The sequence below is a fragment of the Podarcis muralis genome, chromosome 1 (genome assembly GCF_964188315.1).
Source record: "Podarcis muralis chromosome 1, rPodMur119.hap1.1, whole genome shotgun sequence".
Taxonomy (NCBI): Eukaryota; Metazoa; Chordata; class Lepidosauria; order Squamata; family Lacertidae; genus Podarcis; species Podarcis muralis.
This window is the reverse complement of record NC_135655.1, coordinates 60,015,600-60,032,836: the sequence shown is the minus strand read 5'-3', so window position 1 is coordinate 60,032,836 and position 17,237 is coordinate 60,015,600. Positions and strand designations below refer to the sequence as shown.

At 40.1% G+C, this 17,237-nt stretch overlaps 1 protein-coding gene across 5 annotated transcripts in view; it reads right to left on the bottom strand.

The window, feature by feature from the left end:
- The window catches only part of NELL1 (neural EGFL like 1), a 381,897-nt gene that overhangs the window by 285,604 nt on the left and 79,056 nt on the right, over positions 1-17,237 (bottom strand). For all 5 annotated transcript variants that reach the window (XM_028729018.2, XM_077929586.1, XM_077929598.1 and 2 more), the window contains exon 4: positions 8,553-8,723. In XM_028729018.2, coding sequence (XP_028584851.2) covers positions 8,553-8,723 — 171 coding nt within the window. The remainder of the gene's footprint in view (positions 1-8,552; positions 8,724-17,237) is intronic.

The following is a 17,237-nucleotide window of genomic DNA, read 5'->3' as shown; positions in this document are numbered from 1 at the left end:
ATGTATCGATGGTATATGACACCTGTAAAACTGGCAAAGATGTATAAGATAAGTAAAAAATGTTGGAAATGTAGAGAAAAGGAAGGAACGTTTTACCATATATGGTGGGACTATAAAAAAGTTAAAAACTTTTGGGAAATGATTTATAATGAATTGAAGAAAGTATTGAAATATACATTTGTAAAGAAACCAGAAGCGTTTTTACTAGGAATAATAGGTAATGAGATAGATAAGAAAGATAGGAAGTTATTTTTATATGCAGTGTCAGCAGCAAGAACTTTGATGGCCCAGAAGTGGAAACAAGAAGAGTTACCTACGATTGAAGAATGGAGAATGAAAATGATGGATTATGCAGAACTCGATAGACTAACAGGAAGGATCCGGAACCGACGTGATCAAAGATTTATAGAAGATTGGATGAAATTTACTGAATATATGCAAAAATTAAGTGATAATCAGATAACGTTTGTAAGTTTAAGGAAGCTCTGTGAAGAGAAAAGATAGGAATATTGTTAGATTGTAAAAAAATAATTAATAATATGGTGGTGTAATTTAAATTTAAGAAATGTGGAGAAAGTAAGTACTAGGAAGGTTTTTCAGGCGGGAGGAGGGAAGTCAATAAGGAGGAATTTGGATGTAAAAAAGATGTTTTGGATGTATAATTTGTTATGGGAAAAGAATAAAAAATATATTTTAAAAAAATAAAAAATAAACACTATTTTACAGTTCCAGTAACTGATCTGAATTTGATATGCAGTATTAGGTCCCAAAGCACTGAGCAATGGTTTTACTTACATATATAAACATGAACATCTATATAACTTCCTAATCTAAAATTTTGTGGAAGCATTACAGTACTAGTGTGTTCAAGTCCCAAAGAATTTGTCACACATTTCTTGGAGAATTTCATTTTATTGAATGTAAGATTATCTGCATTTAGCTGAACATTTCCCCCTCCTGTTACAGATAGGTAGCCGTGTTGGTCTGCCATAGTCAAAACAAAAAAAATTCCTTCCAGTAGCACCTTAAAGACCAGCTAAGTTAGTTCTTGGTATGAGCTTTCGTGTGCATGCACACTTCTTCAGATACACTGAAACAGAAGTTGCCAGATCCTTCTATATAGTGAGAAGGTGGGGAGGGGTATTACTCAGAAGGGTGGTGGGAATGGGTGATTGGCAGATAGCTGTGATGAGCCTCCTGTTACTCTTCAGACATCAACTGGATATTTGCTAATGCCAATAATAATAATAATATCATTGCTTTTGGTTTTTAATCAAGAACACTTGTTGATGTTGGTCATCTTTGAGTTACACCTGAAATTATTTAACTATGACTTTTGAATTGCCATTGGGAAGAGCAACTTTAGGACACAGAAGAACAGATGTTAAAGTGACTAACATATGGACAAATGCATTTCCTTGGATACATTTTATTGAACCCCACGCCTTTGTTAGTCACATCTCATTACTGCATAGTTAAATTATGACAACATGTTCAAGAAGCCTCATTTTTTTAGCCTAGAATGCCACTAATCTTTCAAGTAGCTTCTCTTTGCATATTTAAGCATTAAAATTACAATTTTACACCACATTTGAATGCCTGAGGTCAATGACTAATCAGCATTCAGGTGTCGAAAGTGATACTACGAATTAGTATACTGCATATGGAACAGTTTGGAAAGCATAAATATGGAATGGGGGCATTTGGTTGGCCCGTTTCTACTCATTGTGACTTTTGTATTACTGCTGCTTTGTAATTCAGCTGTGACTTTACTAATTGTATTATTTTATTGTTGATTTTATATTATATTTTACTGTATTCTTTGTACACTGTCCTGAAAGCCTTGGTTAACAGTTGGCCTAAAGTACAGGGTGATTCATAATGAAGTATACAGTTTCCATTTATTGTATACTTCATTATTAATCACCCTGTATATATTATCAAGATTGAAGGGCAGTCTAAAAATATAAGTAAACCACGATCCCAGGTTTAGCTTTAACAATAAGCCAGAACTGCATACGTTGTTGACAGCTGCTCACATCAGGAGAGGAACATCTGGGCAGCATACACTAGCACACTGCTCAATGCCAACAAGACATGTACAGTGGCGTATTATTAAGTGTGAACAAGGCCAATGTGGCATACAACATGCTAATGGTTCAAAATAAGTGAAAAAAGTCATATTCACATTCAGTAGCAAATTTTACCTCTTCCCCTGCAATGACAGCTCAAGTCAAAACCTAAAAGAGGTCACCTATTTTGCATTAGCGTGCAACCCCAGAGTCGTCTGTGACTGGACCTAACGGTCAGGGGTAACTTTACCTTTACCTTTATTTTGCATTAGTACCACTCACGTTCAAAAGACAACCAACTTATCTTGCTAAATGTAACACTGCCATAGATAAGAATGGTTGTAGCTCCTCCTTAACACCCTTTGTAAACTGAGGGAGACTACAAACTTCAACAACTATTTTTTTCTCACACTCCAGCATTTTCTTCACCTGAACTGAAAGAGCAATTAAAAGGGAAAGCAGCGAACACCACTAAAGGATGCAAAACCCACAAGTCAACCAACTAAAACAGCATTTTTTTCTCCTGTGACTTAATTTGCTCAAAGAAGCTCAGAAAACCACTGCCTTTCATTAAATATTCAGGACTCATCTCCAAGCCTAAGATGCTACTAAGCCATCGTAAAATGGCAAAATTGATATGTGAAATCTGCCCTCCCTAATACTGGATTCCACATGTACTTTCAAGTGCAGCCTTCCACCCACTGAAGATTAGGAAAGCTCAGATACTTTGGCAGCTCTTGACAGTACTCCTGGTTGCCATGCCCTTTGTAAGGCACTGCTAATCACTTTCACAGCCTTAAGAAATTGACTGAAGTGTCAGCAGAAGGCTTGGGTGGAAAAAAAATAAGAAAATGTTCAGTTCTCTTTTGTATACAAAAGTTTAGGTAAGAGGTTATTTTTTTTAAAAAAGCAGTATATTAGCAGAACTAATATTTAACTGGCTATTTAAATGGCTCAGGGTGGCAACTGATATACAGTGGTACCTCGGATTGCATACGCTTCAGGTTACATACACTTCAGGTTACAGACTCCAGTAACTCAGAAATAGTGCCTCGGGTTAAGAACTTTGCTTCAGGATGAGAACAGAAATTGTGCTCCGGCGGCGCGGTGGCAGCAGGAGGCCCCATTAGCTAAAGTGGTGCTTCAGGTTAAGAACAGTTTCAGGTTAAGAACAGACCTCTGGAATGAATTAAGTACTTAACCCGAGGTACCACTGTAACTATCATGATTAGTGTAGGTACATTTGCTGCTTCAGGTCTTTCTGAATCACTTAAACAGCTGACCACTTTGATATTTGAACTTGCTTCACTTTGACTTCAAAGTATGTTTCATTCTCTGTCCCCTAAACTTAGAAACTGGGTCAAAGCAGCCAAACTCCTAGACTGACCTGCCCTTGGCCTGAAATGTGGTTGCACAAGTGTATCTACTACAGAGTGCCTGTGACATTATTAGCCAACTCTCACGCATACACTCAACAACTGTCATGCTCCTTTGCTTTGCTTTGTTTACAAGTTAGGGGTTGGTTCAAGGCAGAGCACCACTCAAACATTTGGACATCATATTTCAACATTGTCTTCAGAACTAGTATTGCAGAAGAGGATTAGGTAGAAGGGAATCGAGCCTGAAAATATCATTCGGTAAGGATCTCTATTTCCTTTAATCTGAATCATTTGTTCTGTTCTGGACCCAATATCCAGTGCTTTTAATCTGGTAAACATCCTGAAGGAATCCCCTTAGCCTAAGCTATTAGCAAATTACAATCACCTATCTGGCATTTACCAACAGCCATATTGTGGTTATAACTTTAAAAGCCTAATTAGTCCATGAGCTAGTCACCACAGAATAAGCTATTTGAAATTATTTTATTGAACTTTCTTATCGGAGGGGTATAAGCTTGAGCAAATAAAAAAAAATGCAGAAACCCTGTCTTTCACACAGAACAAAGGCACTGAAAAAACTACTGGACATAAGCATGTCAAAGAGGCTAAGACAAATGAGCTATCAATCAGCATTAGGAAAGAAGCAGTTCAGTTAATTATAGTCAAGACTCTAAGGAGGAAGGATCAAGTTCATTATCTTTTTTTTCCAGTGCCTCACATACAGCCCTTCAAGAAGTGTTTACAAGATGTCAGGATTTCTCTGAACCTGCCTTTCAGGTGTTTGCTACTGCATCTAGAAACACAAAGAGAAGGAAATTAAACCGGGAGGCTGGAGGGACCTTTGCTTCAAAAGCTGTAATAGTAGTTTGGCACCAGAGGGCAAGCACCCTTCCTTCACTCCATGGAACTACCAAGTGTTATCAAGGGAGACAGCTTAGAAGTAAAGGAAGTGCTAAGTACATGGTACTAGCATGAAAAAGTGTTATGAGGCACCCATATACATATATTAACTATCAACTAGAGCAGGGGTGCACGACCTGCAGCCCTCCAGATGTTTCATCAGCCCCAGCCAGCATAGTCAGTGATCAGGGATGATGGGAGGTGTAGCCCAACAACATCTGGAGGGCTGCAGGTTGTGCACCCCTGTGCATGCTCTAATTGGTGTTTAGTACCTGCCAGAAATTTCACTATCCCAGTCTAGAAAGGAGACTGCCAGGTCTCGGCTGGAGCCAAAAGCAATCCACAAACAAGTCAAAACCTGGAAGGTGTATTCTTCTGCTCAGTGTCACTGATGCCAGAAGGCTGAGCTACAAGGTCTTCCCCCCTTCTCCCACACCCCCAAAAAATTGGCTTGCAGGGGGGTTTGGGAAACCCCCTTGAAGAGCATGTGTGGGAGAAAAGGGATTGTTCCATCTGGCAAGCCTAAATGCTTGTCCTGATGGGAGGATTGCCTTAGTGTGATATTGAACTCCTCCCAATGTTAAGGTTGAAATCCTCTACCCACTTACTTGTGAGCAAGCTCCATTGAAATCAATGGGACTTACTTTAAAGTAGAAACATAAAGACTGAACTGTAATTTAATTATCTACATTAATTCCTTGTGTTTTCTATGATATAAGAAAGAGTGAGTGGATATAATTTTAAATAATTCTAGGATTCACTCAACAGAAGGCCATGCTAACTGTTGCTTTCTTCACTCTTCAAAAGGTAAAGGTACCCCTGACAATTAAGTCCAGTCGCAAATGACTCTAGGGTTGCAGCACTCATCTTGCTTTACAGGCTGAGGGAGCCCGCGCCTGTCTGCTTTCGCAGACAATATTTCCGGGTCATGTGGCCAGCATGATCTTATTGTGAATCAAATTCTGTGACGTTTAACTTGAGAACAACTCAAATTTGGCAGGCATCAACACTGAATCCCCCCCCCCCAATATTTTGCTTCAAACTGTTCTGTTTAACCAGACTTTCCCTCAATTGTACCATTGGTATGTGAATTTATGAATCAAACGTTTTATTTGAACTTTTTAATATATTTTCTTGTCAACCACTTTTTATGATAAACAGTATACAAATGTATACAAATAAACAACTCCTTGTAAACCAATACGTACACATTTTAGGGCAAGAAAGGCATTCTAGGAAATGCCACTGAGAATAGCATATGCTTAAGTGCCCATTAGCAATCCTTTAAGCTCTTCAGCCAGAGAAAACAAGTGGAAATGTGTTTTTTTAAAATGCACGCTCTTCAAGCATATACCATATTTCAATGAAAATGCCCTTTGAATGTGTATTTTAGAGACACTGATGTTGTCCCGTTACGTAAAGTAACTCTTAGGAGATGTGATGTATATTGGTCATGGAAAACGAATTTCTCATATATTATGGGCAAACAGTGCAGCACATCCTCTCTGGATTGTCAGCTACTGGGGGTGGGGTGTGAGGAATCCAAAAGGAAGCCATGCTAGTCTGCTACAGCGAGAACAGCAGAATCCCCCTGCACTTGGGCTAAGTGGGCTCCAGTTCATGAATGTCCCTGTAAAAATGGCATGCTGTCAGAAAGTAACTCAAGTCATAGTCCCCTGCATGATTACTGCCTAAAACAAGCTTACATGCAGAGCATTTGACAAAGAAAGATGCTGTAGGCAGCTGAGTTTGCAGGCTGGCTCTTTTGCCATTTATCTGTTGTGAGGTTACTGTATACATAAAAACAAAAATTTTGTACAATAAAATAAAAATTACGTTCAATATAAATAGAATAGAATAGAATAGAATAGAATAGATTCTTTATTGTCATTACACAAGTGCAACATTGCACAAGTGCAACGAAATTGGATGCCATCCCTTAAAAACAACAAAAGCAAAACAACAACAACAACCAAACAAACCACATTCCAGCCACACCCACACCAACACCCATCAAACTCCCAGGTCACACTATCGAGTTACAGCATTCAAAAAGGCCACAGCTCTTGGATAGAAACTGTTTTTCAGTCTATTTGTCCTTGACTTGATGTTTCTATATCTCCTGCCAGAAGGCAGTAGTGCAAACAGACTGTGTCCCGGGTGAGATGAATCCTGCAGGATGTTGTTTGCTTTCCTAAGACAACGGGAACCGTACAGTTCTTCCAAAGATGGGAGAGGATGACCAATAATCCTTTGGGCTGTGGTTATGACCTTCTGGAGCACCTTCCTCTCCCTAGCTGTACAACTGGAGAACCAAGCACAAATACAGTATGTAAGAATGCTCTCTATGGAGCCTCGGTAGAAGGACACCAGCAGTCTCTCACTCAGATTGTTCTTCTTTAAAAGTCTGAGGAAATAAATTCTCTGCTGGGCCTTCTTCACCAGAGCAGTGGTATTTGCGCTCCAAGTCATGCCCTGATCGATAGTTACTCCCAAAAACCTGAATTCCGCCACCCTCTCCACCCGTTCCCCGTTGATATACAAGGGCTGAATGTCCGCCTTTTTTCCCCTGTAATCCACCACCAATTCCTTGGTCTTAGCCGTATTAAGAGCCAGATTGTTCTCTCCACACCAAACACAGAGCCGCTCCACCTCGTCCCGATAGGCGGACTCATCCCCTCCTGAAATGAGCCCTACCACCGTAGTGTCATCAGCAAACTTGATGATTTTGTTGCTGGAATAGATGGCTGTACAGTCATACGTATAGAGAACATATTGAATATTGAATGTATGATGTTATCTACACTATACAATACTTTTTTCCAAATAATGCGCATTTCGAGCATGTAACCAAAATAAATGAATTCTATAATTTCCTATAACAATAAATGATTATATGTTCCTTGGTGCAGATATTTCCTCCAAATATTTTTTCAGTTAAAAATATTGTACCGCCTAGTGCTGGATCATATAGGCGTGTAAAGGAAACTATCTGTTTACACAATTCATGACACAGAGAGAAAATACGAAAATGATAAATGAATATCCAGCACTTCAGCTATTGTTTTTCCTGTAAGGTTTACCCTCAATCACATAACCATCACATACAGGCAAAATCACCTGATACAACCCATTCCTAAATACCTTAAATAAATTTCAAATGTGATAAATGTCATGTCATGGTCACTGGCCAGCCAATCCAACTAAAAACAGGCAACCCATGACAAATAAAAAATGCCAAATATCCCCATATGTTTTCCCCCAGATATTCTAGGCATTTCGTGATGTATGATTTATGCCAGTTCAACCAAGATTCTAAGAGGATGTAGTAAGTGTAACATAATGCTTTTTAAGTCTTTAATAGCTAATGCTTCAATGTTATTATCTGTTTTTGTTATGTCAGAATTATGATTTTAGGTGAGTTAAAAGACACTGGAAGCAATGTTGCTTTATACCTAACATCATTAAATATTCTAGTGTAGAATCTTGTAGCCTTGACAAGTTATTTTCTAGTGAGGTTTGGGCTTGTAGATCTGGAACTGCCTGTGTGCTTCCTTCTGCACCCTCAACATCTGCTCAAGCCTATACATTAATAAATGAATAAATGATACAATATCACAACGAGTCCCCATCTCCCCCCCCCCAATAAAGTAGGCCTGCATCTACTGTGAACTTCTTACAGAATAGCAGAACAAATTGATGCAGAGAATTAGTAGGAGTTCTAAGCAATTAAGGTATATCACTCTTTTAGAAGTTTATATTTAGAAAAGATTTTAAAGATTCCCCCCCCAAAGCACTTGATTACATTCAAAGAATTTTTTTAAAAAACAACAACACATAACACCTTCAAGCGATGGAGGTATACTGAGAAGCCTTTCTCACTCGGAAAGCTATGGACAGTTCAGTGCAGTGCATTATATGTAATCAAGGCAAACATTGCTTGAGCACATATCTACAGAACATGGAGATATATTCAATATCCTACCCCCCCCCACCCCAAAATCAGCAATCAGCCTTTTGTTCATAATCACAGGCTTACTGTTTCATTCTAATGCTGTCTTCTGTCACATTCACTTTTCTCTGCAATTTTTTTTCTTTTTTGGCACATACAGAACTTTATGGCAGATTTCATCAAATAATTAGTTTTAGTCTGAAGAGCAGGCAGTTATTCAAGAGAAACGTTACAGAGAAGTAACTTTACCTATTGCAGTCGACATGAAGCAGGAGGTGGGATGCACTAAGTGATAACGCAATCTTATGCCACTGTCCATCTGCCAGCCGATACGGAAATACTTCTGTTCTTGACTTTCCATTAAATCTGTAGTGATATCTTATTTCATCTCTCAGGCCACTGCTTTCCAGTTCAAAGTAACTGCATTTAAAAAGAAGAAGAATCCATTTCATTTTACCTGCCGTGCACTATTCAGTCATGTGTTCTGCGAATTAATGAAAACAATTGCTCTTGAAAATTACATTTATTATGATGCCTGTGTGTTTATTTAAACATGCATGTGTATGTGTGTGTGATAATGCTAGCCACCCACCCAAAATACAGCCTCCAAATATAACATCTAGCCGGAATTAAGGCTAGGCATCAGTCATGCACCGTTCAAAGCAATTCTCATTAAAGACTAGAAATCTTATGCATCTGACAGAGTCTGCGCCCAGATTTGAGATGGCCCACAGAAAAGTGCCCCCTAGTGGTCAAATCATGGTTAGGGTCACACAATTTCCCCTCTCCCTCCCTTTCTCATTCAAACTGCCCCCTCCGCTGACACACCAGTTAGATATTTAAAAAGATGCCACTGGTTCAAAAAGTTGATTTTCCTAAGCTTAATTGCTGCATGGAGTCACAGCTGAGCAGCAGAAGCTGTGAGTCAGTAATTTCTCATCCTTGGTTTACTGAAATCTGTGACTGTAGCCAATGCCTCAGAGAGATGGGCATTCTGGGAAATGAGTGTAGCAGTTAGAGACAGGTATTTAGAGCTGCTCAGAATGGCAAGTTGAGACTGAGTTAAAAAGGGCTGAGAGCAGATGCCAGTACTGGGACCTTGGCAACTGCCCAAGGATGCCAGCAGTTGAAACATGCCTTGGCACCTAGGTACTGAAGATTTTCCTTGGCAGCTATTAAAATACAGGGGGAGAGACCTTTAAAAGTTAAAATTGGCAGCTTTGAAGGTGAATTTTTGTTTATTTCCCCCTCTCATCTTTCTGACTTCAGTCTGCTTTCTTTATAACAAAAGTCTGGCAAACTTTTGACAAGGGAAAAACACATGGAATGCTGTGCAATATATATCAGTTACCATTTTTTCCACAAGAAAAAAATATTGACCCACACTGTGAAATGGAAAACCCTGACAGACTCGCTCATGCAATAAATTACTGACTAGGAATTTGTGCACAAATGCATGTCTGGCAAAAGAGAGAGAAAGGATAAAAAATGAGTTTGCATCATCTAACACACATCAAGTTTTAACTGCCATTAAATGTATCTAAGCAGCAAAACAAAGTATTTTAATATTAAATGAAATGTTTAAATTAAATATTTCAACTTGAAAATGAACTTGAAGAGAAGGCAAAAATAACCTAGAAACTGATGGCAGGAGCACGCCAGCATTAAATTGATGGAGTAAGTGAAGTTAACTCTTTATTAGAAGAAACAGGATCTGTTCAGGACTGCCAGGCCTAGTGAGCACAGCAACTCTTCTTCTTCGGCAGGCCTTTCCCCTATGAGGCAGTTGTAGAGACTAAGGGTCCCCCCCCCCCTTCCCACAGCTACCTAAGTCTCCTCCTCTACCAGGTTCTTCCCAAGCAATCTGAGACTATGACAGCATGCCTGTCTTTGCTCCTCCCACGCATACCCCTCCTAGTCCTGGGAGACCACGGAAAAGGGGAGCTTATCAAAGCAGGAGGGGGAGACACCTTTGCTTCCTCACCTGGATGACTCTTCTTTGTATCTTGGCCTCCCTCCTCTCCTGCTTCCGCTTCTGGGATTCTCTCTGCCACAGGCTCTCCCTGCTCTCTAAAACCTGTTATGTCTTCAGCTTCTGACACATCCTCTTTCGAGTCTTTTCCCTCTTCTCGCTCTGACCACTCATTATTATCCCACTGCCAATCACTGGGCTCTGAGCCTTCTTGCCATGGGAGTTTCCCATTAGGTGCCTCCCACCATTCCTCTGTGTCCAGCCAGGCCATGGCACTCATCAAAGCAAACCCAAACCCAGTAATCCTACTACCCAGGGCATAGAAATGCATGCACCAACAAACTGAAGATGCATATCTGGAAAAGGTTACGTTTTCTTGTTTAAGCAGAACACATCAGCAATGGGAAAAACAAACTGGGCTCTTAAGAGTGGCCAACGGTTTTTTGTTTGAAGATGCCCTCTGTTTTAAGGGACATCCAGTCCAAGTCTGGTTTGATGATAACAAGGAAGATCAGGAGCCTTGAAGTTATCCGTCAATAGTTAGGATACAACAGAGAAGGCATACATGTCACCTAGACACAGACTTCCCCACTATATTGAGATGTATTGTGTTTTTATTTAAACTGCAGTAATCAAAAATTAGCAGTGGCCAGAGGATTGGAGAAGATCAGTCTACATCCCAATCCCAAAGAAGGGCAGTGCCAAAGAATGCTCCAGCTACTGCACAATTGCACTCATTTCACACACTAGCAAGGTTTCACACACTAGCAAGGTTATGCTTAAAATTCGACAAGGCAGGCTTAAGCAGTATGTGGACCAAGAACTCCCAGAAGTGCAAGCTGGATTTCAAAGGGGCAGAGGAAACAGAGACCAAATTGCAAACATGCACTGGATTATGGAGAAAGCTAGAGAGTTCCAGAAAAACATCTACTTCTGCTTCATTGACTATGCAAAAGCCTTTGACTATGTCGACCACAGCAAACTATGGCAAGTTCTTAAAGAAATGGGAGTGCCTGATGACCTCATCTGTCTCCTGAGAAAACTCTATGTGGGACGAAAAGCTACAGTTAGAACTGGATATGGAACAACTGATTGGTTCAAAATTGGGAAAGGAATATGACAAGACTGTATATTGTCTCCTTGCTTATTTAACTTATATGCAGAATTCATAATGCGAAAGACTGGAATGGATGAATCCAAAGCTGGAATTAAGATTGCCAGAAGAAATATCAACAACCTCAGATATGAGGGTGAAAGAGGAAAGCGCAAAATATGGTCTGAAGCTCAACATCAAAAAAACGAAGATCATGGCCACTGGGCCCATCACCACCTGGCAAATAGAAGGGGAAGAAATGAAGGCAGTGAGAGACTTTACTTTCATGGGTTCCATGAGCACTGCAGATGGTGACAGCAGTCACGAAATTAAAAGATGCCTGCTTCTTGGGAGGAAAGCAATGACAAACCTAGACAGCATCTTAAAAAGCAGAGACATCACCTTGCCGACAAAGGTCCCTATAGCTAAAGCTACGGTTTTCCCAGTAGTGATGTATGGAAGTGAGAGCTGGACCATAAAGAAGGCTGATCGCCAAAGAATTGATGCTTTTGAATTATGGTGCTGGAGGAGACTCTTGATAGTCCCATGGACTGCAAGAAGATCAAACGCATCCATTCTTAAGGAAATCAGCCCTGAGTGCTCACTGGACAGATCCTGAAGCTGAGGCTCCAATACTTTGGCCACCTCATGAGAAGAGAAGACTCCCTGGAAAAGACCCTGATGTTGGGAAAGATTGAGGGCACAAGGAGAAGGGGACGACAGAGGACGAGATGGTTGGGCAGCGTTCCCGAAGCTACCGGCTGAGTTTGACCAAACTGCGGGAGGCAGTGGAAGACAGAAGTGCCTGGCATACTCTGGTCCATGGGGTCATGAAGAGTCAGACATGACTAAATGACTAAACAACAACAATCACTTCTAAATTTGCATCTATGCATATAAATTTGCAGATGCAAAATTTATGTATATTGATGTTCTCTGTTTACCTTTTTTTGTGAGGAGACATACAAATCCTTCCCACTCCCCAAGTGTAAGTAGCCATCCTATGGGCTTTCAATAAAGGAGAGGGAAGCTTTGATCAAGGGAGTTATAACTACAGTATACACCTTAAAACTCATTTTATGATTACAATTTATTTTAGTTTTGCTGTCACTCAGCAACAAGCACTTTCAGTCTTGGGAAGCTAGAAGCTGCTTCCAGCACTTTGCTGTCAAAGAAATCAGTGAGACAAGTACTGTCAGGGAAGCTCCATTCAGAACTTAAATGGTTCATAATTGCCTTCTCTTGTCAAAGAACAAAAAGATCCCTTGTTGGGCTCTTTCCCCTTTTTTCTTCAGAAATGCTGTACAGAAGACAAATTAAGAAAAGAGCCAAAAGTAGCTCATAGAGAAAAGCAAGTTTTAATAGTCTGGGAGCCACATATTGTTCAAAGGTATTTGTAATCCAAAACTACCTGGAGTTGAAAAACCACTACTTTTTCCAAAATTTTACTCAAAACAATGGAACTTTAGATACTAGGTGATAATTATCCAGAATTATCCAAGTCTCCATATTTTGTTTTAGTGTTTTAAACAAGGTTCAAGCACTGCTTATGACTGTCCACTCCACCCCAAAAGGCATTTGTTGTTTAGTCGTTTAGTCGTGTCCGACTCTTCGTGACCCCATGGACCAGAGCACGCCAGGCACCTCTGTCCTCCACTACCTCCCGCAGTTTGGTCAAACTCATGCTGGTAACCTCGAAAACACTATCCAACCATCTCGTCCTCTGTCGCCCCCTTCTCCTTGTGCCCTCCATCTTTCCCAGCATCAGTGTCTTCTCCAGGGAGTCTTCTCTTCTCATGAGGTGGCCAAAGTACTGGAGCCTCAGCTTCACGATCTGTCCTTCCAGTGAGCACTCAGGGCTGATTTCCTTAAGAATGGATGCGTTTGATCTTCTTGCAGTCCATGGGACTCTCAAGAGTCTTCTCCAGCACCATAATTCAAAAGCATCAATTCTTTGGCGATCAGCCTTCTTTATGGTCCAGCTCTCACTTCCATACATCACTACTGGGAAGACCATGGCTTTAACTATACGGACCTTTGTTGGCAAGCTGACGTCTCTACTTCTCAAGATGCTGTCTTGAGGCATTACGCAACTCTAAAGTCGAAATGGCAAGTCCAGCCCTGGCAAGTTTTAATATTCAGGAAGGGCAAGTAATTTGCCCACTTCATTGGACTACATAAGCTGAAATCTGTCAAGGATCAAATTATTTTGGGGGCTCCAAATTAAGAAAACACCCCTCAGCACTACCCGTGTATATGACGAGCCCGAATTTTAAACCTAATTTTTTGGTTAAAAAACCCCCCTAGTCTTATACACGGGAAAATATGGTAACTAGATGGAACCCTGGCTGCATCCATCTCTGACTGTTAAAATGATGGCAGCCGAGTGAGAACAAATGCAAGTGGTTTTGTCTGCATATCTGTGAGGTATAATGCAAATAAGTCACAATGAGTCTTTGAGGGTTCCATCAGATCTCAGTCTACATACTGCAGGCCTCTTTTTACTTCAGAAAGCTCCACTAGCCAGCACTGTGCAGATGCAACAGCAGCAGAGAATAGTCATTTCTTTTAATAAAACAAAAAACCTTTTTCTGTTTTCAGAGTTTATTACAGTATAATGTACTGTATAAGTGTGTCTGTGCAACTGTCTCCTGCATGCTGCCCTTGCTATGCTGATGTTGGTTTTTGTTGTCTGGTTAATAACATTCTGTGATTAATAATAATAATAATAATAATAATAATAATTTTTAATTTAGATCCCACCCATCTGGCTGGGGCAGCTTACAGCATATATAAAAACACAACAAACAGAAAAAAACAGAAAATCCTATACAGACAACAAACAAACCAAAAAATCAATAGAAACCAATAATGACAATACCAACAACAATAACAATAAACAGTTAACAGCTATATCCAAATTAAAATAACCGCCAACCCCAACTAAACATTTAACCAACACCAACCTAACAAAAACAAAACAGAGGAACCACTTAAAACATGGTGAAACATTTTAGCCAGTTGCCCCAACCCAAGATTTGTTCCAGCAATGTACCTCCAGCCTCCCAGGAGCCTCTTTTGACTGTTCAGAGCGAGTCTGGGCCCTGCCTCCAAGGCCAGGTGGAAATGGACCTTGCAGCAAGGACTCACGACAGCAGCAAGGGTGGGGGGAGAGATCAGAGTCTGTTTCTGAGACCAGATTAACCCCTAGTTCCTAGAGATCTCCTGCAAAACTATTGCAACTCAATGCTCATTTGCTTGGAAATGTGTTCCAGTGAACTAAATGTGGCATTACCATGCTTAGGATGGGGCATTAAAGTCTCATTTATTTTTATATTCCAAGAGTACCATCTTTTGCATGTTTACTTACTCTGTAAGCTATGGCAACAGCTCAAAGCTCAATGACTAGGGAGCAAGAATTGCAGCATTTGTGGGACTTGTTTTTGAGTTACATGTACAGGCAACATGCATCTGATCAGGGCCTCACGCCTTTGTTTCACACTAGGTCAGGTAGCAAGGTGTTGGATGGACAGAGTGGAATTGGTCAGATCTTTAAATAAAAATGACTGGGGTCTTTTGTCAGTAGAAACACACCTATCCAGTTTGGGCTTTATTGTTTCTTGCTTTTTTATGTCTGAGTTAACAAGCAAGCATGAGGCAAGGTGAGCAGAAGTCACCAAACTGGTAATGCACAAAAGGGAAGAACCTTTATCTCTTAACCTTCATTTCTTCTTTCAAGTTCTTATAGCTATTTTAGGCAAAGCAAGGAACAAGCATTTAAGATACTCTACAGGGACCACAGCAAAAAAATGAAAACAAGTTAGGTCTTGCAGCATTCAACATTTCCAAAAAGGAATTTCCTGCTGATGATCACAGTCAGTAAGGCTAAATGGAAGCTGACTATTACAGACAATATATGCAATGCTATTCTCCAAAAAACAACACCTCAACAGCTAAATATCAACCAAAAAAGACCAAATTATTTAATTCTTTCTCCTTTTTTCTTGGTTGTACTATTCTACAGACTTTACTTAAACCATGTCTAAAATGTTTTTGGCGAAGATTTTGCTTGCCATGGTGACTGTTTGAAGTTGTAGGTCATGACTTAATAACAATCCCAAAGAGCTGCTTTGCCCAGATAGTGTTTATCTATGTACACTCTTTTTTTACAGATTATATATAGGATATCAGAGTACAAAAATACATATTTCTTCAGAGTAGGCTGCAAAATAACTAGGTGCTTTTGTTATAGGTGGCAGGTAGATGAATTCAGCACACTAGCTCAGCATTTGAAAAACTCCTTCATTGGGATAGGATAACACAAGCAGCTGCCTAGACAGTGGAATCATTATGTCTTCAGGCAATATCTATCTATGTCCAACAAAATCCTCCCAGCTTACTGTATTCCACCCAATGCAATTCTGGCAGGCTAGATGTAAGAGGTGCTTCTACCTAGCAATCATAGTAAGCATTATTTTTTGAGAACACCACAATTCTATGTTGCAAAGGCTTCTAAGGAGACACAACTATAATTTATCTGTGCATTAACTATAAAGCTGAACCTACCAATCTAAACACAACCGAAGTGGTTCAGAGTTTAAGATATGGTTTTCACATAACTTTACGAATGAGCTAAAATAATAGTTTTGCTACACATTATTTTATCTAGTGCTGAAGCACCAACTCCTTTATGCATTTTTTCCCTACTGGATTGTGAACATAGCTGTCAGCAATGGCCTTTATTCTTATTTTTTCAGAGCAATCCTTGCCTACATATCTGGCTGAAAGTGGTTAAGATGGGGTGAAGGTGTCTCTGCTGGCTGGGAGCAACTTCGTGGACGTGGTGGAACATCTACTATGGAGCCCCCACCCTGTTCCTGTGAGTTAATGCCAGCAGGAAGCTATGCAGGTTTAGTTGATAGCATATCTGCCAGCATTAAGCCCCCAAAACAGGGCATTTCAAGGGTGAAGAGGAGGCAGCCTCACTCCTTCAAGGAAGTTCTCCCAAGATCAGGCTTCTCAACTATGTCAGCTTGGAGCTTGCATAGTTAATCGCGCCCAAACCCCCAAAGTCAATTGGGACACTGCATGCATATTTTAAAACACAACTACCTGATAGAGTAAAGAAGAAACAGGAGATCTAAAAACATGAATATGTCATGTGACTAAGGTACTGCATTTGAGAGCAGAAGCCGTAAAGGGAAGCAGTAAAGCAGTCTAAAAATGTTGAGAAATGCTGTAAAGCTGTACAATCACTCTGTATGCTGAATCACTGTGACTCATCCTGAGGATGACTCATTCTCTGTATAAATGTATTGTATCTACTTGCAGACAGACAGTTTGGATCCTGTTAGTTTGGAGACAGTTTTGGAGCCTGTGAGCTGTGGAACCATGAGTGAGGGTGGAGTCAGTGTGTGTATGGAGCCTGACTCAGAAGTGAAGCCGGTACTCTGTGTATGCTCTGAAGCTAGTTTAAATCTTCTGTTCACTATGCTGTGTTATTTGCAAACAAGTTTCAACTCAGTAAAGCTTTTATTCTTTTACTGAAGAAGACTCTGCGTTATTAATTTACACTGTGCATCAGAAAAATCTTCCTATAAAAAACCATCAACAACTTCTATATAAAAAACCAACCTGCAGTCAGCATCAGCAGTAATTTAATAAACCATTCCAACTCTAACTACCAAAGGTAGTTTGATACCCACTGGACAAAATGGATAATTGTAGACCTTCATCATTTCAGAAGTTCCATAACTTCCAGGCTATAAAAATAAAGGGCTTCTCTGTTTGCTAAAGACACTACTCATACAGTAAGGGAAGACAAAGCAGCTGCCCATCAAATGATCTTTAAAAGCTATAGGGCATCAAT